The following is a 26795-nucleotide window of genomic DNA, read 5'->3' as shown; positions in this document are numbered from 1 at the left end:
CTTGAAAGTAGTGAGGGACTGTTTGAATGTGATGAAGTGCTCGTTGGAGTGGGATCTTTTCCATCTGTGCTCAGCAGCCCTGGAAGCTCGCCTCAGTTCTTTGGTCAGGCGGGTGTGCCAGGGCTGTCTGTTGATTTTGCGAGCTTTGGTATGTGTGAGAGAGGCAAGAGATTCCAAAGCTACAGCTATTGTGGTGGTATATAGAGCGGCAGCGTCATCCGCATCGTGTAGGGAGCTTATGTCTGTGAGATGGAGGAGGGATTCAGAGAGTGAGTGTAGATCAAGGTGTTTAAGATTTCTGCGAGGGTGTGAAAGTTTGTGGGGTGGGGATTGTAGACAAGGAGTGGAGAGGGAAGAGAATGTGAGTAGGTTGTGGTCAGAAAGAGCAAGAGGTGAGTTAGAGAGATTAGATAGGGAGCAGAGGCGGGTGAAGATGAGGTCCAGTGTGTGACCATCTTTGTGAGTGGCTGTAGAAGACCATTGAGCAAGGCCAAAGGAGGAAGTGAGAGATAGAAGTTTAGTGCCAGCTGAGAGGGAAGTGTCAATGGGGATGTTGAAGTCGCCCATGATGATAGTGGGGATGTCAGCGGTGAGGAAATGGAGTAGCCAGGTGGTGAAGTGGTCAAAGAAGGTGGTGGCTGGCCCTGGGGGACGGTAGATGACAGCCAGTTGGAGGTTGGAGGGGGAGTAGATGCGCACGGAGTGCACCTCAAAGGAAGGGAGGGTAAAAGAGGGCAGAAGTGGGATTGGGGTGAAGGAGCAGTTATCTGACAGGAGAAAACCAACTCCTTCACCATGCTTGCTGCTGGGGCGAGGGGTGTGAGAGAGGTGGAATCCACCATAGGAAAGCGCGGCTGGAGAGGCTGAGTCAGAGGGGGTGAGCCAGGTTTCAGTGATTCCGAGGAAGGAGAGTTTGTTATTGATAAAGAGGTCGTGGATAAATGACAGTTTATTGCAGGCAGAGCTTGCATTCCATAGTGCTCCAGATAGGGAAATTGGGGGAATGGAGGCTGTATGAATGGGTATGAGGTTACTGTGGTTGCGAAGACGTGTAGAGGATCGTGGCAGGGGATTAGAAATGAGTGTGGGGATGTGATGAGGAGGGCCAGGATTTGGGGATATGTCGCCAGCAATGAGGAGCAGCAGACAGAATGTTAGAAGGTGTGAGCTGGATAGGTCATGATGTGGCCGTGTATGCCTGGAGAGAAAGGATTGTATGTGGAGGAATAGTTCTGTGGAGGAGGTGAGGTGGCTGGGGAGTATGGAGGAAGAAATGACTAGTTCCTTACTGGGTGGAGGGATTACAGGAGATAGAAAGAAATAAAGTAGTATGGGGTGAATGTTAAAAGAAACCGAAACATTATAGTGGTTTTCTATTCCTTTACCTTCCAGTCAATTCCAGTTCAATTCTAGTCTAATTCATAGCAATTAACAATCTGTAATTTAAAAGATGCAATTTCAAAGATGGTCAGACACGTCTGGTCAGACTCATGGCTTTGAATTTATGTGCACCTAAGGGCTCACAGCTGAGAGGGGGGATGTGGGCGTGTGTGTCCAGAGCACATGTTCACAGTTAAGCCAGGTCATAAAGAGGGGGTGGGGTAGATTGGCCACTCAGGTATGCAAGGAAGACTCAAGAGGAGTGCAGTACATATGGATAGAAAATAATGGGTAAGCAAAGCATGCCGGGTGGCAATTACATGCACTTCATATAGAAAGACATAGCAGGAAAAGCTGAGTAGATGAGCAGCATGCCAGGTGGGAATTATATGCACTTCATATAGAAAGACATAGCAGGAAAAGCTGAGTAGATGAGCAGCATACCAGGGGGAATTATATGCACTTCATATAGAAAGACATAGCAGGAAAAGTTGAGTAGATGAGCAGCATACCAGGTGGGACTTATATGCACTTCATATAGAAAGACATAGCAGGAAAAGCTGAGTAGATGAGCAGCATACCAGGGGGAATTATATGCAATTCATATAGAAAGACATAGCTGGAAAAGCTGAGAAGATGAGCAGCATACCTGTGGGTAGACAAAACAACTTGATTAGATGATACAGGTGGTGATGAGGATGATGAAAGTACAGCAGTGATGAATGGGTAAATGCTTCATGGAATTCCAGTCTAATTCATAGCAATTAAAAATCTGCAATTTAAAAGATGCAATTTCAAAGATGGTCAGACGTCTGTTCAGACTCATGGCTTTGAATTTATGCCTCGAGTGCAGGCTTCGGCCTTCACTCTGCTCCTCCTGCTGACCCTGGGCTCCAACACCGCCAGTTGGTGCCCGGAAGTGCTGGCTGCACAGAGAAAAACACTCGCCACTGTGTCAGTGGGGTTCAGTAATGCCAGCTGTTCCCCTGCTGTGTATTCGGCAATGTGTCCTGCAAACGCCATGTAGACACAACAGGAGATATTAAACCGCCTCGAGTGCAGGCTTCGGCCTGCACTCTGCTCCTCCTGCTGACCCTGGGCTCCAACACCGCTAGTTGCTGCTCAGAAGTGCTGTTTGCACAGTCAACACTTGCTGCTGTGTTATTGGGTTTCAGTAACGTCAGCTGATCCCCAGCTGTGTATCCGGCAATGTGTCCTGCGACTGCCATGCTGACACTCCAACAGATGTTAAACTGCCTCGAGTGCAGGCTTCGGCCTACACTCTGCTCCCCCTGCTGACCCTGGGCTCCAACACCGCTAGTTGGGGCTCTAGGAAGACTATCTTTAATAGGTCCCCCTGGTTCCAGTACCATCAGCTGGTTCCGGGCAGAGCCTTTGGCTTAGGTGCCTCCTTCTGGGTATCCGAGTTCCACCAACGTCAGGTGGTCCTTGGTAGTGCTTTCTGGCACGGGTACCTCCTGCTTTGTAACCGGGTTCCAGTACCGTCAGCTGGTCCTCGGTAGTTCCATTGGCTCTTGGACCTTCGGGTAGCCATCCTGGTTCCAGTTCCATCAGCTGGTTCTCTGCATTTTCTCAGCCTTCTTGTACCTTCTGCTATATTTCCAAGTTCAAGACCCTAAAGACGACGACCCTGAAGACCACCCCTAAGATGACGACGACACCAGAGATGACAACCCCTGAGACGACGACCCTGGAGACGACGACCCTGAAGACCACCCCGATGACGACAACGACCCCGGAGACGACGACCCTGGAGACGATGACCTTGAAGACCGAGAAGCAGAAGAACAAGAAGCTGCAGAACAAAGAGCAGAAGAATATTAAGCATAAGACTAAAAATCTGAGCAAAAGATATTATCTAAATTATAAGCAGAAGAAGACTAGGCAGTGTATGGGGGTGAGTCCGTTCCTCCTCGTGGTGCCCTTGGATAAAGCCTGCTGCTGCAGGCCAAACTAAACACGGACAAATCCTGTTGTAACTCTTTTGTGACAGGCAGAACGGAAGGTGTAATCTTCAAACTTTTATAGATAACAACTACAGGAATGCCTGTCACAAATAAGAATATGATGAAGAAGAAGAATATAAAGAAGAATAATAGTTGAATAAGAAGAATATGAAGAATGTAACGAAAAAGAATAATAGGAAGAAAGTGAAGAAGAAGATGAATAAGGTGAAGAAGAAGTAGGTGTAAAAGATGCTGCCGCTGAGGATGATGAAGAAGAAAGTGTCGGAGAAGTAAAAAAGGTGAAGAGCATGGAATTAGTGAAACATCAATATCTGACAAAATATAAAAAATTTTAACATAGTCAATTTCTTTGTAACTCCGAACGTCTTAAAAAAAAAAAAAAAATCCTGCTATTCCATTTAATTGGGCTAAACCTCTATGACTTTAATGTCTCCTCCACCTCCCCCAATACATCCTACATTATTCTTAGTTGTTTTCCTTCATGTAGAATGAACCTGCAAGGAAAGAAAGGGTTTATTTTAATTCCGATATTTTGGTCCCATTGACTTGCATTGGTATCGGGTATCGGTATCGGCGATATCCGATATTTTTCGAATATCGGCCGATCCAATCCGATTCCGATGCTTTTGGATATCGGAAGGTATCGCTCAACACTAGCTCAGGCCTTTCACAAAGTAAAAGCAGAGCCCCCTACAGCATCGGAGACACCAGCATCACCGGAGACACCCCCGCAGCACAGGAGCCCCCCCGCAGCACAGGACACTTTCACACCCCCTCATTCCAGCCTGCAGCAACGCTCCACTCCTGCCTCCTCCAGCGATAACCCTGGGACCCTGCTTCACCGCAGCCACCACCCCCGGTAAGCAATAAGATGCATGAATTATAAGAAGCGCTACCAATTTATTTAAAAAAAAAGTTTTTCCTATTTTTCTGCTCAAAATTTGGGGTGCGTCATATAATCCGGAGCGTCTTACAAAGCAAAAAATATGGTATATGGCATAATTACTTGGGGAGATTAGATCCAGGAGACCCACCACACCCGACGCTCGTTTTGCTTTGAAATGCTTCGTCCAGGCTTTTTAGCACATATTTGTTATGTATGTGTTCTCAGTACAATTTTTATTTTAATTATATGCATGGCCATTTGTGAAGCCTGTTTTTGAGTGTCTTATTCTGTGTTCTGTACCCACATGAGGCAAATGGAGGTGTGGTTGATTAATAAGGGTTGTGAGAGATTTCGTACCTTCAGTTTTCCTCGATGTGATGCAGACAGGACCAATGCTGTTCAGTGTCCGGAGAGATGATACATACCAGGGATTGTGCAATCCAGACTTGTTTATTTGGAAATCTGGATATACAGCGTATAACTGGTAATACAGTATTTCCTCCAAAAATGAAGCTGTAGACAGGGTACAGTAAGATGTAGCACCAAGTATGACTGCAAGTGTGAGCAGCAAGAGTGAATAGCATGAGTGGACAGCAATAGGTCGAAAGACTGATGCCTTCCTAAGCCCGGTTCAAGCGTGTCCTCTCACAACAGCATGTAAACTGAAAATTAAATGGCTGCCAGAGGAATAGAAGACTTGACCCCTGAACTGGAAGTGAAAGACATGCCCACAAGAATTAATGAATAACAAGCTGCCATATGGAAAAAGGCCATTGGGTGGCAGCAGAGTAAAATATAACAACATACATGGAACAGCACACTCCCCTTCTGAAATTCCATAAGGGATTTCAGTATATTAATGTCCTTGAAATAGAGTCCCACAACCTAGAAAATTAAACCAAACATGCATGCAGTGCAATAACAACAACTTTAAACAAGATAAGACATTAATTTAAGTCAGTTCCTGAGATAATCCAAAACAAAACCATCTTCGGATCAGAGAAGCCGCACTAGGCCAAACTATCTCTAACCCAACTGTAATCCAATGAACAAAGTACTATTGCAGAGTTCTGTTCATAGTTTATCCTACCGGAATGTCCTCGATCGGTAGTACCAATACGAGCTTGTGGATTGAAATGTCTTAGGTTCACCTTTCCTAAGGACTTTCAGCTCCACCTTCCAGACCTTACTGTCTTCACTAGGGAAAGTGGAGCGCTGTTATGATCTGGTGGCCTTGGAGCAGCATGAGACGTACTCTGGAGAAGGTGGTCCCTGTACTGACCGCAAACCCTGAACCTAGCAGCACAACTAAAAGCAGCCGTGGGGGGTACCTAGCACTCCCTAGACCCCTCGACACAGCCTAAGATCTAACTACCCATAAAGACAGAAACAGGAAACCTATCTTGCCTCAGAGAAAATCCCCAAAGGATAGATAGACCCCCACAAATATTGACTGTGAGAGGAGAGGAAAAAACATATGCAGATATGAAATCAGATTTTAGCATAGGAGGCCGTACTAGCTAAAAAGAAAGAATACAGTCATGGCCAAAAGTTTTGAGAATGAGACAAATATTAATTTTTCCAAAGTCTACTGCTTCATTTTTTCTAATGGCAATTTGCATATACTCCTGAATGTCAGAGTGATCAGCTTAACAGCAATTACTGTACTTGCAAAGTCAATATTTGCCCAGAAAATGAACTTTAACCCCCAAAACACATTTCAACATAATTGCAGTCCTGCCTTAAAAGGAGCAGCTAACATCGTTTTAGTGATTGATCCAATAACAGAGGTGTGGGTGTTGATGAGGACAAGGTTGGCGATCAATCAGTCATGATTAAGTAAGAATGACATCACTGGACACTTTAAAAGGAGGCTGGTGCTTGGTATCATTGTTTCTCTTCAGTTAACCATGGTTATCTCTAAAGAAACACGTGCAGCCATCATTGCACTGCACAAAAATGGCCTAACAGGGAAGAGTATCGCAGCTACAAAGATTGCACCTCAGTCAACAATCTATCGCATCATCAAGAACTTCAAGAAGAGAGCTTCCATTGTTGTCAAAAAGGCTCCAGAGCGCCCAAGAAAGACCAGCAAGCGCTAGGACCGTATCTTAAAACTGTTTCAGCTGCGGGATCGGACTACCAGCAGTGCCGAGCTTGCTCAGGAATGGCAGCAACCTGGTGTGAGTGCTTCTGCACGCACTGTGAGGCGGAGATTCTTTGAGCAAGGCCTGGTTTCAAGGAGGGCAGCAAAGAAGCCACTTCTCTCCAGAAAAAACATCAGGGACCGACTGATATTCTGCAAAAGGTACAGGGAGTGGACTGCTGAGGACTGGGGCAAAGTCATTTTCTCTGATGAATCCCCTTTTCGATTGTTTGGGACATCTGGAAAAGAGCTTATTCGGAGAAGAAGAGGTGAGAGATACCACCAGTCTTGTCTCATGCCAACTGTAAAGCATTCTGAAACCATTCATGTGTGGGGTTGCTTCTCAGCCAAGGGAATCGGCTCACTCACAGTCTTGCCTAAAAACACAGCCATGAATAAAGAATGGTACCAGAATGTCCTCCAAGAGCAACTTCTCCCAACCGTCCAAGAGCAGTTTGGCGCCCAACAATACCTTTTCCAGCATGATGGAGCACCTTGCCATAAAGCAAAGATGATATAACTAAATGGCTCATGGAACAAAACATAGAGATTTTGGGTCCATGGCCTGGAAACTCCCCAGATCTTAATCCCATTGAGGACTTGTGGTCAATCAAGTGACGGGTGGACAAACAAAAACCAACAAATTCTGGCAAAATGCAAGCATTGATTATGCAAGAATGGACTGCTATCAGTCAGGATTTGGTCCAGAAGTTGATTGAGAGCATGCCAGGGAGAATTGCAGAGGTCTTGAAGAAGAAGGGTCAATACTGCAAATATTGACTTGCTGCATTAACTCATTCTAACTGTCAATATAACCTATTGGTACTCATAATATGATTGCAATTATATTTCTGTATGAGATATAAACATCAGACAAACACTATTAAAAACCAGAGGGCAGCAAATCATGTGAAAATATAATTTTGGTGTCATTCTCAAAACTTTTGGCCATGACTGTAGAACAGAGTACTATGCGGTCAGTATAAAAACACTAGAAAAATATCCACCGCAGAAAATACGGATCACCACATCTGACTAAAGACATGGGGGGTATATCTGCATCTCCAGAGAAATAGCCAGACTGCAAAAAATCCTCCACAGACCAAGCTGGACAGGACAAAAACATGAAAATGCACAGAACTATAAAGTCCACCGCAGGTGGACAGCAAAACCAAAGCCAGGACTTATCTTGTAGAAAAACACAGCAAACAGGAGAGACCAGCAGGGAAGTGAATCCTTCAAGAACAATGGACAACTGGCACTGACTAAAGGATCCTGCAAAGCTATATACCCCAGTCAGTCCTGCAATTAGTAGATACACATGTCCACTCCTGCAATCCAGGCCAAACTGCATTACCCTCTACAACCACCGGAGCGCCCCCAGACACAGGGCCATGCGTTTCGGTACCGGGCCTCTCTCTGGTTCGGTTCTGAGGCTGTCACGGTGTCTATACCCGGTCCACGACCCTGCTAAGGGGCATCCAATGAAAGTAGTATTGCAGTCTGTCAGTGGTTTGTGACGCCACCTGTGGTGTTCGGTCAGGGTGACCGACGCTGCTATGGGGTCCACTGGGGTGATGGAATGGCAGCTGGATGGTATACCTTCCCACAGGTGAAGTATGTCCCCAGGGCTTCCCAGTAAGGTGGATGGTGATGGTGTGAGGTACAGTCAATAATGAGGACACAAGGTTGCAGTCTCTTTACCTCTTTACTGAAGGCTTCAGGATCCTCTATCCAGAGTACGTTTAACAGGGCTTTCAGAGACCGGCCGGTCCGATGGGCACCTCCAGAGTTTCCTTCACAGATGGAAATCGTTGCCTACCACTAGCGCCTGTGTGTTGTAGTCCTATCCTGCTGAGCATTCGGAATAGTCCTCACAACTGCTGTTCTCATTCGTTCGTTCTCTACAGCTCTCTCTCATTCTTTGGTTCCAGATGTTACTAGTTTCTAACGTCCCCCAGGTATGTTATGGCTAAGACGCCACCCGTATGACGGGAAGGCTTGGAGGTCTTCCAGGACCCTAGAGACGCCCCTCTCCCAATGTTGCCCCCTATGTCTTCGTAGGTGTAGAAGGTAGAAAGCCAACCTATGACTGACTGTCCAGCGGAGTTTGAAGTAAGGCCTGAAGTCAGTTACTCCTACGGTGTTCCGGACACCAACTATGCGCCTCAGTAAGATGTTGCCTTTCTCTCTCTCGGCACGACTCTTACTGGCTCTCCTTTGTGCTTGATCTCGTTTACACGGTTCCACAATATCCTTCCCTTCGTGTCTCTTTCTTAGGATACCGCCGCAGGGTGTGCAGGCGCGGTTCCGTCACGTTCTGTTCTGTTCGCTAGGCACCTGCCAGGTTCCCACGCCTGACAGGGACCCCCCTGTGCCTTCTCCCTGCAACACCCCCTGCCACGGGATGTTGCCTGGTTCCAACCCAGTCAGCTTCTGACTAACTTCCTCCCCAGCCCCTAGTTTTACCAGTGTAAGGAGTGGCCCAATAAATAAAGCCTTTTTCTCCCCCTAGTGGCCGGAGTGTGAAGTGTAATGTGTTCTGGTGATAACTGGTCAAGAGAACTCCTTAGTGCCATCAGACGTACCGCTGCTCCCCTTAGCGGCAGAGCGCCATACTGCAACGACCAGATCTCTGGGGCGCTGCACTCCCCCCCGGTTAAATCCAGTACTCCTGGACTGGGAAGAAGAACAACAATATAATACAGCAAAAGACATACAAATTTTTGGAATGCTTAGAACAAGGAAAGAGAAAAGGTGCTTCCCTTTATGGGAGGTAAGGACACTTGAACGTTACAAACAAAAACAAAATTAAATATTTTTAAATAACATTTTTGACTATAAATAACTCTCAGTACCCAGCCGGGTATTCTACTAAGTGCAAACTCTGAACAATAAGTTAACTTTTCCTTTAAGGGCGTATACGCTGGACCCACTAAAGGCCTACCATAAAATACTATTACAACATTTCAACTTTCTTTCTGTTCCAACTTCACCAATGCTGGACCGCCTAGCTCCTTGGCTGAGCCTACTGCCATTGTGCCGACCATCTTTCTACATCTCTCAAGAGGACTCTCTCTCTAACCCCTATGGGTTCACTTCAAGCTTTCCTGTCCTCAATCTTTATTAACATTATCAAAACTTTCTAAATTTTAACATTATTAACGTTCAACTTTTATTAAAGCCACCATGTCATCATTCCCTTTAAGAGGGACCCAAATCTCTAGTGCAGATTCTCTCTCTGTCTGCCAGTCCACCGAAAGCAAGACCTTCTGCGTCATATCTGGAAGCATCATCTTCGCAAAGTCTTCTCTCGCTTGTAAAACCAGTAGGGAGCACCTTTAATAAGGTGCAAACTATATACAAAAACAGTTTTGGATTCATTCACCGTCCATGATCCGGCAGTCTTTAAAACAATGATGAACTTTGTGCAACAGTAGAAAAACAATAGAAAACAATAGGGATCCCAGGTAAACAAAGGGAGCCCTTTTAGGAATAACCCTAGACGGGTTTTAAGCAGCAAAACAGGAAACTGTTAAATAACTATGTACATTTGTCGGGGTTTCGAGGTTTTGTGCTGTAACTCGGGGTAGCCCAGCTGGATACTGGCGGCTACCAGGTGCCACATAAGGGGCTCCCTCACTCCAGATGGGAGTCTTATGGCTTTGCATATCTCTTTTCTCATCCGATGCGGTATCAATGTCACTAATCGTTTTTTCAGGTATAATCTGGGTTTGAATGTCAGTTTTAGTAGTAGGTGGCGCTGCTACGGAGCTTATCAGTAGGTCTTCTGTCACTGGGGCAGGGTTGTTCTTCATACCTGCTTCAGATGTGGTCCCTCTGGTGCCGGCCTGCTCCTTCTCCGCTGGGATCTGCAACGCTGACTGCGGGGCCTTGCGCTGTGGTGTTGTCATCTCTGTTTGCAGTATCTCGCTTTCCGGCAGGGCCTTGCTTTCTGGCTTCGGAGCGCTGGAACTTCTTTCTCGCTCCGGACCACACAAGGCTGCCGACAGACGTCTGGTGAGGCCCCGATGACGGTCTCCTTCCACCCAGCCTCAGTGCTCAGCTGCGTCCACCAGAGTTGATCGCTGAGCTCGTCCACTCCGGCCTGCAGGAAGTCGGGGCCAACAGGTGACGCCTGGCCACGGTATCTCTCTGGGTAGCTGGGGGAGTCCTCTGCTACGACCCCACGCTCCGATCCCGATCCCGGTCGACTGGCCATGGCGTCTCCCATGTGGTTCAGTTCTTCTCCCTCCTTGTCCTTTTCCCGCTCTCTCCTTCGTGGGCGGTTTCGTTTTCTTTGTCTCCGCCCTCCACAGAGGATCAGGAGGCAGATCTTGGCCGCTGACTGACACGTCCTCAAGGCACAGAAATATTTAGACTGGGCGGCCATTGTCGTTCGCGCTCTTCAGCTTGTCCACGCCCACCTACACGCCCTTCTTCTTCTCTTGCGCTCCTTGTGGCGCTACAATGGTGGCAGTTTTGGCGGGAATCTTGCGGCAATAGCAGTACACAGTCTTTGCAATAAATCACAGTCTAACACGTTTCAATCACAGTTCCAAGGCACACATGACCTGCTTCTTCAGGCTTAAGTACGATCCTGTTCGTGACACCAAGTTGGAGCACCCCCAGACACAGGGCCACGCGTTTCGGTACCGGGCCTCTCTCTGGTTCGGTTCTGAGGCTGTCACGGTGGCTAGACCCGGTCCGCGACCCTGCTAAGGGGCGTCCAATGAAAGTAGTATTGCAGTCTGTCAGGGGTTCGTGACCCCACCTGTGGTGTTCGGTCAGGGTGACCGATGCTGCTATGGGGTCCACTGGGGTGATGGAATGGCAGCTGGATGGTATACCTTCCCACAGGTGAAGTATGTCCCCAGGGCTTCCCAGTAAGTTGGATGGTGATGGTGTGAGGTACAGTCAATAATGAGGACACAAGGTTGCAGTCTCTTTACCTCTTTACTGAAGGCTTCAGGATCCTCTATCCAGAGTACGTTTAACAGGGCTTTCAGAGACCAGCCGGTACGATGGGCACCTCCTGAGTTTCCTTCACAGATGGAAATCGTTGCCTACCACTAGCGCCTGTGTGTTGTAGTCCTATCCTGCTGAGCATTCGGAATAGTCCTCACAACTGCTGTTCTCTTTCGTTCGTTCTCTACAGCTCTATCTCGTTCTTTGGTTCCAGATGTTACTAGTTTCTAACAACCCCCAGGTATGTTATGGCTAGGACGCCACCCGTATGACGGGAAGGCTTGGAGGTCTTCCAGGACCCTAGAGACGCCCCTCTCCCAATGTTGCCCCCTATGTCTTCATAGGGTGTAGAAGGTAGACAGCCAACCTATGACTGACTGTCCAGCGGAGTTTGAAGTAAGGCCTGAAGTCAGTTACTCCTACGGTGTTCCGGCCACCGACTATGCGCCTCAGTAAGATGTTGCCTTTCTCTCTCTCGGCACGACTCTTACTGGCTCTCCTTTGTGCTTGATCTCGTTTACACGGTTCCACAATATCCTTTCCTTCGTGTCTCTTTCTTAGGATACCGCCGCAGGGTGTGCAGGCGCGGTTCCGTCACATTCTGTTCTGTTCGCTAGGCACCTGCCAGGTTCCCACGTCTGACAGGGACCCCCCTGTGCCTTCTCCCTGCAACACCCCCTGCCACGGGATGTTGCCTGGTTCCAACCCAGTCAGCTTCTGACTAACTTCCTCCCCAGCCCCTAGTTTTACCAGTGTGAGGAGTGGCCCAATAAATAAAGCCTTTTTCTCCCCCTAGTGGCCGGAGTGTGAAGTGTAATGTCTTCTGGTGATACCTGGTCAGGAGAACTCCTTAGTGCCATCAGACATACCGCTGCTCCCCTTAGCGGCAGAGCGCCATACTGCAACGACCAGATCTCTGGGGCGCTGCAAAAGTCTTTGTAATGATTCCCAAAGGCCAGTCGATCCTTTAAGCTTGTTGTTCCCTCAATAACATTATATCTCCTTCTTTCAAGTTCGGTTTACTCTGTCGCCATTTTCTTCTTCCTTGCAGAGCTGCAAGATACTCATGTCGACAGCGGTTCCAGAAGTAATTGGCGAGGTACTGTACGCGTTTCCACTGCTACTGGTAGGAGTTTGCGTGAGTAAACTCTCCACTGACTGTTAGCGGGTTCCCGATCTTTTGGGTAAGAAGAGTAGCTAGCGTAAGAATGGTTGGCATTTCAGGATCCATTGACACTTGGACAAGGGGTCTTGAGTTGATTATGGCAGAAACTTCATCCAGAAGAGTAACCAAGGTCTCATGCATAAGTCTTGAAGAGTTCATGTTCATAAGCATAGAGATCAAGATGTTGCGTGAGATCCTGATCATCCTTTCCCAGGAACATCTCATGTGAGACCTATGCGGAGGATTGAAGATCCAGGGGCATCCTCTCTCTGACAGTTGATCCTGAATTGGCTTAATGTCAATATCCAGCTCTCGACACGCACCGATGAAGTAGCTTCAGCCATCGAACCTTAACTGTTTCGCTGGTCTTCTGATCGCTAGCAGCCGCCGAAAGCCTTAATCAGGCTGGATGTGTCCATAGATTCTATCACTTCTATGTGAACGGCACGGACACTCATGCAAGTCAATAGTACAGCCCAATGTTTGCTGTTGGCATGACCTTCTCGAGTCCTGCATGCAGATACCATACATGGCCAAAAGACATCTAGGCCAATGTAGGTGAAAGGCGGTTCGGCACTCAGTCTGTCGAAGAGTAGGTCTGCCATTTGTTGATGCACCTGTTTTCCTCTAGTTTTGCAACATTGCACACAGCGATGTATTGATCCTGCTACACGTCTTTTCATGCCCATGATCCAAAGTCCCGAAGACCGTAACTTGCCCTCCGTGATCTGCCTGCCTTGGTGTTCGGTTTTTTCGTGAAAGTGCCGAATCAGTAGATTGGTCATGTGATGTCTACTGGGAATGATGCAAGGATGTTGCTCTGAAAACCCTAGCTTGGCTCGATTTAATCGACCACCGACTCTCAGCAAACCAAAGCTGTCCATTAGTGGATTCAAATGGGCAATGGGGCTTTTCAGAGGGATCTGCTGTTTGTTGTATAAGCATTCCCATTCGGTACTGAATACACTCTGCTGGACATAAAGTATTATAAGGGACTCGCAGTGAGAAATGTCCTCAGCAGAGAGTGGCTTTTGGCAGACATGCCAACCATGACAGTCTTTGTCTCCATGTGAATTTTGATAAGATCTCACAATGTGGACTAACCTTGCGATAGTCTTAACGAGTTTCATTCAATTGGAGAAGCGTTTGAAGCGCTGGCAACCAAGGGTGGAGGTTGGTTTAACGTTTGTGGCCAGAGCACTGACCTCGGAGCGGACTTCTGGATCATCATCCGGATCTTGGATGCTGAAGACTTCCTGGAAACATTCACTTCCCTTCTGTTCCAGCAGAAACTTTGGACCTGAAAGCCAAGAAGAATTAGCAAAAGAATTTATAGACATGGGTCTAGTGGCATGGTCGACTGGATTAAGTTCAGATGGGATATAGTGCCACTGTTCAGGTTTGGAAGACCTTCTTATTCTCTCAATGCGGTTACTGACGTACACGTAGAAGCGCCTTGTTTGGTTGTAGATGTAACCTAAGAGAACCTTACTGTCACTTTACTAATAATAAAAAATACAACTTTCACATAAAAACCTGCAAGTCTTGAGTGTGCGGCTGTTTTTTCTATAGACACTGTGACTTTGTGTTCAGCCTGCACCTTTTTTCCATGCGGAGTGCACCACATCTCTTGTACTGCCTGAACAATTTTTTGTTGTTGGTTGCACCTGCTACCTAATGTCTACACAGACTTTTGCGTTTGATGAAACAACCGCATCAACTATCTTGTCGAAGATCACGAAATCCAGTGATTTTCTCCGCACACCAACGCAGGAGATTAGGAGCAAAGACTATGAGAAGGAACGCCGGAGATTAATGTCGTATGACCTTCACTCCATTACCTTAGCTGAATATTTTAAATTAGGCAGGATTCCAAGAGGATTGGGGTGCAACCTCCGCCCTACACTATTCGCGGACAAACCAGATTACTGCGAGAAGTATCAACAAATTCTCAACAAGTGCTCATTGGACTTAATCCTTCTTACAATAGAGACTCTACAGACGGCCATCCTTGAATCAGAAACAAAGGTCAAGTCCATCGAGGAACAACTCAGCCCAACTATTCCTGCCTCAGATTGGCAAACTCTGAAATTGAAGACTGACAAGATCATAGAAGAGAACCGGAAATCTCTGCAAGAGACTAAGAGAAGCAAATTTCATAGGGACTCGGAGGACTATAGACTTGAACGTGTATACCGATGGAACGAGCCCACATACTCTGGACAAAGGCGAGGACAATACACCTCCAGACGTCCCGGTTCTTTCAGCTCCGACAGCAGTGGATCCTCATATACCAACAACCAGGGATGTTTTTTAGGGAAAAGACAACCCAGGAGGGGCAATTGGAGACAGGAAAGAGGAGACCGACAAGGAGATCCAAACGTAAATACAACCGAACGTATGGTAACGAGGTCACAGGTAGGGAATGTAAGTCTGTGATCAATATATCATCTTACACTTTAAACCCATTGGAACTTTTAGTTCTAAAGCGTGGGCTCTCATTCTGCCCTACCCCTGCCTGGGATAGTTTTAAACTTGAACAGGATCTACAGTATTTCTATCGGAGTATTAGACTCAAAACACACTTTGGTTTGTTTCAGGAGACTCTTGGGAATAAACCTCCCCCCACTGTGGGGACTCCTACTCCCGAACTATCAATTTCTTCTCTAGGCTTGTTTAATAAAAGCTCATTTAACCCACCCCACACATATCATGCAACTGAAACATGCATTGAACTGATACACCGGGATATACAGGATATCCTTAAACAACACCAAAAGGGCCATTTCCCCACAAAAAGCAATATAACACCATTGGAAAAACAGGCCATTGAATCATTGAAAAATAATAAAAATATAACAATTAAACCAGCAGACAAAGGTGGGGCCATAGTCGTTATGAATTCTAGTGACTACATGAGGGAAATCCACAATCAGCTTTCAGACACTTCTACCTTTAAACAAATTGCCCATGACCCCACAGCCAAAATCAAAAAGAAAATTGACACTATACTCCAGGAATATACAACCCTGAACTGCATTGATCAAAAAACGGCGATTTTCCTGTCAAACCCACACCCAGTTACACCAGTATTTTACGTTCTTCCCAAGATACATAAATCTCTGACCAACCCTCCAGGTCGCCCTATAGTGGCATCCACAGATTCTATCCTATCTCCACTATCCATTTTTCTCGAGAAATATCTTACTCCGCTGGTCAAGAACACCAGGTCTTTTATTTTAGACACCGGCCACTTCATCAGGACAATCAAACAACTGTCCTTCATTCCAACAGAATGTCTATTGACTACTCTGGATGTCAAAAGCCTCTACACCTCAATCAAGCATGATTTGGGTGTGGAGGCTGTGAGCAATAACTTGTTGGCCTCTAACCTTAGCCACCGGTCACAACAATTTATTTTGGACCTTTTGACCCTAGTCCTAGAGGAAAACTATTTCCTTTTCGGCGACCAATTCTATCAACAAATCTGTGGGACCGCCATGGGGTCTAATATGGCGCCGGCTTACGCCAATCTATATATGGACCACTTTGAACGGAGTCACGTGTATGTTAATCCGCTTTTCCAGTTACACTCAGGATGCTGGGTCCGCTACATAGACGACGTCTTCTGTCTATGGAATGGGCCAGCTGAAACGTTCTCCCTATTTGTCTCTCAGATCAATGAGGTAAGACCTGAGCTACAATTTGTACCTAATAGTGATACACAGAAAATTCCATTTCTAGACACCCTGGTGATCAAAAACGGGCATGGTGGTTTGGACACAGACATCTTTGTGAAACCTACAGATTCAAATAATCTACTCCTCTACACAAGTTGTCACCCCAAATCCACTAGGAACAGCTTACCGTGATCACACTTCCACAGGGTCACTAATATAGTTTCAGACCACAACTTGACAGAGACACGGCTAAACGACATGTCCCAGAAATTCATGGAGAGAGAATATCCCATCAATATTCTCCAAAATGAGAAACAAAGAGTTCTACAAAATCATCCTCCTCCGGCCAACCAAACCCCCAAAAAAGATAGGGTCCCTTTCATACATACACATCACCCTATTATGCCCTTGATATACAAGGTAATTAACAAACATTGGCCCCTCCTGTCCGAGGCTTACCCTCAAATAACCCCTTTCAATCTCCTACCCTGATGTGCAAGCGTAGACCAAGAAACATCAGGGATTATCTTGTTAGGGCTGATATGGGTAGCCTCACCAGACAACCTAAACAACAGTTTTTAGGCTCCGCAAGAACAGGCACGTTCCCTTGTCTAGGATGTGCCTGCTGTGCGAATGTAATTAAGTCAAGTGAGATCATACACCCACACACTGGCAAGAGGTTTGACATCAAGGGGTTTCATACATGCAACTCCAATTTTGTAGTCTACTTGATAAAATGCCCTTGTGGCCTCATATATGTAGGCGAAACGACTCAGCATGTTCGCGATAGGATTTCGAGCCATAAATCTACTATCAGACTTAGGAAAACATGGCTCCCACTTCCGGATCACTTTAGTAGGGCCAACCATTCGGTGTCACAATTACGCTTCCAGGTGATTGAAAAAGTAGAGAAACCTAGACGTGGGGGGGGATCATGTAAAATTGTTAAAACAAAGGGAGGCCTTTTGGATATATACGCTACAGACCCTTTCACCAAAGGGGTTCAATAGGGAACTGGATTTGGTATTCAACTAGGTACATGCGACATGAGTCTCTTCATATACCATAGTCTACAGGCTCTTCATATTTATGCAATAATTAACCCTTGTTCCTCTTCCTTTCTCTCCATCACGCTTCAGACTTCATGATAGAACTATATACAGAAGCTGGAGGATCGCACTCTTTTCCTCTATCACTGCACTCTCAGGGTAAGTCCTCTTAGTTTTCCAATTTTTGTTCAAAAATTTTTTATTTTATATTTTTTTTTTCCATTCATTTCGTTCACCTTTTATTTTTTATTTTTTATCCCTTTATTTTTATTTTTTAATTTTTATTTCTCAGTTATTATCTTCATTTTTATATTTATTTTCATTATTTTCTTCAGTATTAGTCTGGTGTTTTGCTGTCCAACATTAACAATCTCTATTCCTATGCTAAACCTGACCGTTGCAGCAAAGTGTTCAACGATAAAATCTCATTCCCTCCTCCCTACGGGATATACGGTATTATTGTTATTATCCTTTTTTGTCTTTTTCGTTTTATTGAAATTCTGGGATGTTTTTTCCTTATTTTTTTCTTTTTTCTCTAATTTTTTTCTTCATTATTCTCTCTTTTTCTTTTTCTTATTTTTTTCCGGCGTATTTTTTCCTATATAACTACTTAGAGGCTACCCGTCCCTTTAATCCTTAATCTTTTATTTTTATTTTTACTATTAGGGGAATTTCCCCCCCTTTTTTTTCTCCTTCCAGTCCATCTCCTGGGTTTCAGACATTTCCCCTGGGGTGTTCAATTTCAGCTCCACACAGAGATCACACGGCTTTGCTCCAGACACATCCTCCCCTCAGACAGACCACAGATTCATAGATCCCAGTGGCCAGACTTCTTGTTTACATAGGACCAGGTCTACTGCGCAGACTCCTAGTAACACTTCCAGCACTGTACTGGGCATGCCCGGAAATGATGTCAGACGCCTTCAGCTTAAAATGCTGGTGGCTTTCGCTACTCTACACTGCATCACCAGTGTGACGGACTCAGTGCTACAGGACCCTTGCAGACTTCGGTAATTACCTGGATTTCTAATGGGAATCACTTAGACTCTTATTAATCCGCAATTCTCTCACTGCAGAGGTACACATGTGGGATACTTATAAGTTTCTTTTCTTCTCACAGCCTACTCCAGACTGCTTCTGCACCTTTTCTACCCTCCATTAGAAGGTCAGTGTCACATGTGATATTAGAGACTCTGGATAGGGGTTAATGTTGCTCCAGGATCCGGCAGATTGTGGACTATTTTTGCTTTTTTTCCTGCATAGGTTATTTCTGCAGATTTCTTGCATGTAAATGGTTTATGCTGAACCTAGGGTCTGTAGTATAACGGCCGCGGTCTCCTTTTTTGCTCCTTCCTGTATATTGGACTAGTGACTTCAGGGGTTAATACAATGATAGGAATTGGGCTCTTGGGTGTTTGTGTATATATATATGTATGTATATATGTGTGTATGTGTACATGTGTGTATATGTGTGTATATATATGGATAGATATGTGTTAATAATGCATGCAGGGCATACCTAGGCAGCCCTTCTCATACTCTTCTTGCTTCTCCTGTTTCTACAATATTTATGTTCATATGGATTCCCTACATTACCCCTGTACTTAGGGGTTGTAGTTAATATCGTTTTGTATATATTAGGTTGTAAATATAAATATATTATATGTACTAGATCCTTGTTTTAGGTGAATGTTATTGTGTTAATATATTGTTTACTGTATATTCATGTCACAGATACATGAACAGCACATCTATATCATGTACTTACACTGTATGTTTGTTTTTCAGTGTGGTTTTGACAAAGACCAGCCTTGGTCGAAACGTTAACCGTAACTTAAAGTATCCGTCATTTTCTCTGAACACTAATAAGCATTTGGTGATGCCTGTACTAATAATAAAAAATACAACTTTCACGTAAAAACCTGCAAGTCTTGAGTGTGCGGCTGTTTTTTCTATAGACACTGTAGTATTGTATGTCATCTATGTTGGTGTCCAGCTCATGCTGAATAAAGTCTGCAAGTTCTACTGAAAGCACAGTCCCACAGAGTTCAAGCCTTGAAATAGCGTGGTCAAGCTTGGGAGCCAACTTAACCTTGCCAAAAATGAAACCAACATAATCTTGACAGTCACCTTAAGGTAGGCAACAGCTGCAATGGCCTCTTTGGATGCATTCGAGAACACATGGAGTTCTGTCCTAGTGCTAGCAGCAAGTGACATTCCGGAGTAGCATCTCGGTATATGGATTTTATCCAAGGCACACAAAGACTGCTTCCACATTTCCCATTTTGGTTCCTTATCAGGAGGGAGCTGGGCTTCCCAGTCCTTGACAGTTTCGGAAAGCTGTCTCAGCAGGGATTTTAACTTGTATGGTAATTGGTGCTACGAATTCCAGTGGGTCACATAGGCGATTTACCGCTGACAGGACACCACGTTTAGTGAATGGTTTGTCTGCACAGTTGATTTGGAAACCAAAGGTGTCGGCTGACAGGTTCCACCTCAGGCCTAAACATCTCTGCACAGGCGGACAGTCTGGTCCCAGGTCTATGTCTTTCAATCCAGGTGCATTGTCACTTGACTCAAAGGCTCTCATGACAGCCAGGCTGTTTGAAGCAATTTTGTGCAGTCTAAGCTTAGTTCGGTACAGTATATGTTGGGTCCTTTTAAGTAGGTCGATTGCCGCTTCTTCTGTGGGTAGAGATCTTAGTTCATCATCTACGTAGACGTCTTTCTCTGCAAAGTCTATGGCGTCTGTTTCATACTCAGACTCTACTTCTAGTGCGGTTCTCCACAGGCCATAAGTTGCCACTGCGGATGAGGGCTGTTCCTGAATACGTGCACCCGCATGCGATACTCCACCATCTCTTTGCTGGGGTCATTGTCCTTGTACCACAGGAACCTGAGGAAATTCCTGTGGTCCTCTTTGACTATGAAACAGTGGAACATCTGTTCAATGTCAGCGGTAATGGCAATGGTCTCTTTCCTAAACCTCATCAACACTCCTACTTGGTTGTTTGTCAGATTAGGACCTGTGAGGAGGACATCATTGAGATACGCCTTGATGTTTGGCACTTGGATCAAAGACAACTCCAATTTGCTTAGGTTTCCGTGGGTGATATACTCCAAATGAGGGCAAATACCAGCACTCCTCATTTTCCTTTAAAGGAGGCGCTGACTCCGCATGGTTGTTATGGAATACTTTGCCCATAAAGGTGACGATGTGTTCTTTCATCTCCTGTTTATTGCTATTGTGCACTGGAGAGAGTTGAATCTGGACAAGGCTTGTTCACGATTGTTCTAGAGCCTTACCCTGGTAGCTCGGAAGGGTAGGGGAAAACCTAATGATTAGTCTCGTCCTTAAGAAACTCATTGTCCATTATCCTGACAAAGTCCTTGTCTTCCATAGACAGGGCTACCTTGTTGTCATCCTTACTGGTACGAAACACCGATCTTCCCATGTCTGCTGTTATGACCTGGGGGTCATGACAATAATGGACCTGGTGGTTAAGAGCACACGGAATGACCTGATAGTTTCTGATAATAAAGGACGAGCTCTGGGACGTGGGAACTCTGCTGACCGCAATCCCTAATCCTATCAAACACACTAGAAATAGCCGTGGATTGCGCCTAACGCTCCCTATGCAACTCGGCACAGCCTAAGGAACTAGCTAGCCCTGAAGATAGAAAAATAAAGCCTACCTTGCCTCAGAGAAATTCCCCAAAGGAAAATGCAGCCCCCCACATATAATGACTGTGAGTAAAGATGAAAATACAAACACAGAGATGAAATAGATTTAGCAAGGTGAGGCCCGACTTACTGAACAGACCGAGGATAGGATAGGTTACTTTGCGGTCAGCACAAAAACCTACAAAAAGACCACGCAGAGGGCGCAAAAAAGACCCTCCGCACCGACTCACGGTGCGGAGGCGCTCCCTCTGCGTCCCAGAGCTTCCAGCAAGCAAGACAACAATAAAAATAGCGAGCTGGACAGAAAAATAGCAAACCAAAGAAATACAAGCTGGAACTTAGCTTCTACTGGGAAGACAGGTCACAAGAACGATCCAGGAGTGAACTAGACCAATACTGGAACATTGACAGGTGGCATGGAGCAAAGATCTAAGTGGAGTTAAATAGAGCAGCCAGCTAACAAATTAACCTCGTCACCTGAGGAAGGAAACTCAGAAACACCCACCAGAGGAAGTCCATGGACAGAACCAGCCGAAGTACCATTCATGACCACAGGAGGGAGCCCGACAACAGAATTCACAACAGTACCCCCCCCCCCTTGAGGAGGGGTCACCGAACCCTCACCAGAGCCCCCAGGCCGATCAGGATGAGCCAAATGAAAGGCACGAACCAGATTGGCAGCATGAACATCAGAGGCAAAAACCCAGGAATTATCTTCCTGACTATAAACCTTCCACTTGACCAGGTACTGGAGTTTCCGTCTCTAAATACGAGAATCCAAAATCTTCTCCACCACATACTCCAACTCCCCCTCAACCAACACCGGGGCAGGAGGATCAACGGATGGAACCACAGGCGCCACGTATCTCCGCAATAATGACCTATGGAACACATTATGGATGGCAAAAGAAGCAGGAAGGGCCAAACGAAATGACACAGGATTGATAACCTCAGAAATCTTATACGGACCAATGAAACGAGGCTTAAACTTAGGAGAGGAAACCTTCATAGGAACATAACGAGACAACAACCAAACCAAATCCCCAACACGAAGTCGGGGACCCACACAGCGCTGGCGGTTAGCGAAACATTGAGCCTTCTCCTGGGACAATGTCAAATTGTCCACCACATGAGTCCAAATCTGCTGCAACCTATCCACCACAGTATCTACACCAGGACAGTCCGAAGACTCAACCTGCCCTGAAGAGAAACGAGGATGGAAACCAGAAATGCAGAAAAACGGCAAAACCAAAGTAGCCGAGCTGGCCCGATTATTAAGGGCGAACTCAGCCAACGGCAAAAAGGACACCCAATCATCCTGATCAGCAGAAACAAAGCATCTCAGATATGTGTCCAAAGTTTGATTAGTTCGTTCGGTTTGGCCATTTGTCTGAGGATGGAAAGCCGAGGAGAAAGACAAATCAATGCCCATCCTAGCACAAAAGGATCGCCAAAACCTCGAAACAAACTGGGAACCTCTGTCAGAAACGATGTTCTCCGGGATACCATGTAAACGAACCACATGCTGGAAAAATAATGGCACCAAATCAGAGGAGGAAGGCAATTTAGACAAAGGTACCAAATGGACCATCTTAGAAAAGCGATCACAAACCACCCAAATGACCGACATCTTTTGAGAGACGGGGAGATCCGAAATAAAATCCATAGAAATATGCGTCCAGGGCCTCTTAGGGACCGGCAAGGGCAAAAGCAACCCACTGGCACGAGAAAAGCAGGGCTTAGCCCGAGTACAAGTCCCACAGGACTGCACAAAAGAACGCACATCCCGTGACAAAGATGGCCACCAGAAGGATCTAGCCACCAAATCTCTGGTACCAAAGATTCCAGGATGCCCAGCCAACACTGAACAATGAATCTCAGAGATAACTCTACTAGTCCATCTATCAGGGACAAACAGTTTCTCCGCTGGGCAACGGTCAGGTCTATCAGCCTGAAATTGTTGCAGCACCCGCCACAAATCAGGGGAGATGGCAGACAAAATTACCCCCTCTTTAAGAATACCCGCCGGCTCAGGAACACCCGGAGAGTCAGGCACAAAACTCCTTGACAGGGCATCAGCCTTCACATTCTTAGAGCCCGGAAGGTACGAAACCACAAAATCAAAACGGGAGAAAAATATCGACCATCGAGCCTGTCTCGGATTCAACCGTTTGGCAGACTCAAGATAAGTCAAATTCTTGTGATCTGTCAAGACCACCACGCGATGCTTGGCTCCTTCCAGCCAATGACGCCACTCCTCGAATGCCCACTTCATGGCCAACAACTCACGATTACCAACATCATAGTTACGCTCAGCAGGCGAAAACTTTCTAGAAAAGAAAGCACATGGCTTCATCACCGAGCCATCAGAACTTTTTTGCGACAAAACAGCCCCTGCTCCAATCTCAGAAGCATCAACCTCAACCTGAAACGGAAGCGAAACATCTGGCTGGCACAACACAGGTGCAGAAGAAAAACGACGCTTCAACTCCTGAAAAGCCTCTACAGCTGCAGAAGACCAATTGACCACATCAGCACCCTTCTTGGTCAAATCAGTCAACGGTTTAGCAACAGTAGAAAAATTAGCGATGAAGCGCCGATAAAAATTAGCAAAGCCCAGGAACTTTTGCAGGCTCTTCACAGATGTCGGCTGAGTCCAATCGTAAATGGCCTGGACTTTAACAGGGTCCATCTCGATAGTAGAAGGGGAAAAAATGAACCCCAAAAATGAAACCTTCTGAACTCCAAAGAGACACTTTGACCCCTTCACAAACAAGGAATTTGCACGAAGGACCTGGAACACCATTCTGACCTGCTTCACATGAGACTCCCAATCATCCGAGAAGACCAAAATATCATCCAAATACACAATCAGGAATTTATCCGGGTACTCTCGGAAGATATCATGCATAAAGGAATGAAATACTGATGGAGCATTGGAAAGCCCGAATGGCATAACCAGGTACTCAAAATGGCCCTCGGGCGTATTAAATGCTGTTTTTTATTCATCGCCTTGTTTAATACGCACAAGATTATACGCCCCTCGAAGATCTATCTTGGTGAACCAACTAGCCCCTTTAATACGAGCAAACAAATCAGACAGCAACGGCAAAGGATACTGAAATTTGACTGTAATTTTATTAAGAAGGCGGTAATCAATACAAGGTCTCAAAGAACCATTCTTCTTGGCCATAAAAAAGAACCCTGCTCCTAACGGTGATGACGACGGGCGAATATGGCCTTTCTCCAAGGATTCCTTTATATAACTCCGCAAAGCGGCGTGTTCTGGCACAGATGAATTGAACAATCGGCCCTTAGGAAACTTACTACCAGGAATCAAATTAATTGCACAATCGCAATCCCTATGAGGAGGTAGAGCACTGGCTTTGGGCGCATCAAATACATCCCGATAATCCGACAAAAACTCTGGAACTTTAGAAGGAGTGGAAGACGAAATAGACGAAAATGGAACATCACTATGTACCCCCTGGCAACCCCAGCTGGACACAGACATAGATTTCCAGTCCAATACTGGATTATGAACCTGTAGCCATGGCAACCCCAAAACGACCACATCATGCAGATTATGCAACACCAGAAAGCGGATATCCTCCTGATGTGCAGGAGCCATGCACATGGTCAATTGGGTCCAGTACTGAGGCTTATTCTTGGCCAAAGGCGTAGCATCAATTCCTCTCAATGGAATAGGATACTGCAAGGGCTCCAAGAAAAAACCACAGCGCCTAGCATACTCCAAGTCCATCAAATTCAGGGCAACGCCTGAATCCACAAATGCCATAACAGAATAGGATGACAAAGAGCAAATCAGAGTAACAGACAAAAGAAATTTAGACTGTACCGTACCAATGGTGGCAGACCTAGCGAACCGCTTACTGTGCTTAGGACAATCGGAGATAGCATGAGTGGAATCACCACAGTAAAAACATAGCCCATTCTGACGTCTGTGTTCTTGCTTTTCAGCTCTGGTCAAAGTCCTATCACATTGCATAGGCTCAGGCCCATGCTCAGATAGTACCGCCAAATGGTGCACAGCTTTACGCTCACGCAAGCGTTGATCGATCTGAATGGCCAAGGACATAGACTCATTCAGACCAGCAGGCATGGGAAACCCCACCATGACATCCTTAAGGGCTTCAGAGAGACCCTTTCTGAAGATTGCTGCCAGGGCACATTCATTCCACTGAGTGAGCACAGACCACTTTCTAAACTTCTGACAATATATCTCCGCTTCATCCTGACCCTGACACAGAGCCAGCAAGATTTTCTCTGCCTGATCCACTGAATTAGGTTCGTCATAAAGCAATCCAAGTGCCAGGAAAAACGCATCAACATCACGCAATACCGGATCTCCTGGCGCAAGGGAAAAAGCCCAGTCTTGAGGGTCACCACGTAACAAAGAAATAATGATCTTTACTTGTTGAACAGGGTCACCTGAGGAGCGAGGTTTCAAGGCAAGAAACAATTTACAATTATTTTTGAAATTCAAGAACTTAGATCTATCACCAAAAAAAAATCAGGAATTGGAATCCTAGGCTCTGACATCGGATTCTGAACCACAAAATCTTGAATGTTTTGTACCCTTGTAGTGAGATTATCCATCCAAGAGGACAGACCTTGAATGTCCATGTTTACACCAGTGTCCTGAACCACCCAGAGGTAAAGGGGAAAAGAGAGACAAAACACACTGCAAAGAAAAAAAAATGGTCTCAGAACTTCTCTTATCCCTCTATTGAGATGCATTAGTACTTTGGGCCACCTGTACTGTTATGACCTAGTGGTCAGGACAATAATGGACCTGGTGGTTAAGAGCACACGGAATGACCTGATAGTTTCTGATAATAAAGGACGAGCTCTGGGACGTGGGAACTCTGCTGACTGCAATCCCTAATCCTATCAAACACACTAGAAATAGCCGTGGATTGCGCCTAACGCTCCCTATGCAACTCGGCACAGCCTAAGGAACTAAGGAACTAAGATAGAAAAATAAAGCCTACCTTGCCTCAGAGAAATTCCCCAAAGGAAAAGGCAGCCCCCCACATATAATGACTGTGAGTAAAGATGAAAATACAAACACAGAGATGAAATAGATTTAGCAAGGTGAGGCCTGACTTACTGAACAGACCGAGGATAGGAAAGGTTACTTTGCGGTCAGCACAAAAACCTACAAAAAGACCACGCAGAGGGCGCAAAAAAGACCCTCCGCACCGACTCACGGTGCGGAGGCGCTCCCTCTGCGTCCCAGAGCTTCCAGCAAGCAAGACAACAATGAAAATAGCGAGCTGGACAGAAAAATAGCAAACCAAAGAAATACAAGCTGGAACTTAGCTTCTACTGGGAAGACAGGTCACAAGAACGATCCAGGAGTGAACTAGACCAATACTGGAACATTGACAGGTGGCATGGAGCAAAGATCTAAGTGGAGTTAAATAGAGCAGCCAGCTAACGAATTAACCTCGTCACCTGAGGAAGGAAACTCAGAAACACCCACCAGAGGAAGTCCATGGACAGAACCAGCCGAAGTACCATTCATGACCACAGGAGGGAGCCCGACAACAGAATTCACAACAGTCTGCATAGGGAGAAGGGATAACATCAGGCAGCTGTACAGGATCTGGAGGCTTTTCCTTCACCTCATAGTGATGAGTACATGGTTTGCAGAAAGTAGTGCGCCCATCCCGGCGTACATAGGTCTTAAAGAAATAGGCTATTGTTCGGTCCAAGCATGCATTTCCTATGACTACCCACCCCAAGTCAAGTCTCTGGGCGTAGGGGGCATAGTCAGGACCATTACACTGTTGGCGGACCTTATGTATCCTTAAATTATCTC

At 45.8% G+C, this 26795-nt stretch overlaps 1 protein-coding gene across 5 annotated transcripts in view; it reads left to right on the top strand.

Annotated features, from left to right (window-relative positions):
• Window positions 1-26795, top strand: part of LOC138638716 (cytochrome P450 2K6-like) — a 302578-nt gene that overhangs the window by 34369 nt on the left and 241414 nt on the right. For 3 of the 5 annotated variants that reach the window (XM_069728233.1, XM_069728236.1, XM_069728237.1), the window contains exons 2-3: window positions 17353-17421; window positions 18383-18427. In XM_069728233.1, coding sequence (XP_069584334.1) covers window positions 17358-17421; window positions 18383-18427 — 109 coding nt within the window. In that variant the 5' untranslated portion in view covers window positions 17353-17357. Of the gene's footprint in view, window positions 1-17352; window positions 17422-18176; window positions 18273-18382; window positions 18428-26795 lie in introns of those variants that run through there. The other 2 variants (XM_069728238.1, XM_069728234.1) reach the window with 2 other exon arrangements.

Source organism: Ranitomeya imitator, chromosome 5 (assembly GCF_032444005.1).
Source record: "Ranitomeya imitator isolate aRanImi1 chromosome 5, aRanImi1.pri, whole genome shotgun sequence".
NCBI lineage: Eukaryota > Metazoa > Chordata > Amphibia > Anura > Dendrobatidae > Ranitomeya > Ranitomeya imitator.
Note: the sequence above shows the minus strand (reverse complement) of the source record. Positions and strands in the feature narration are given on the sequence as shown.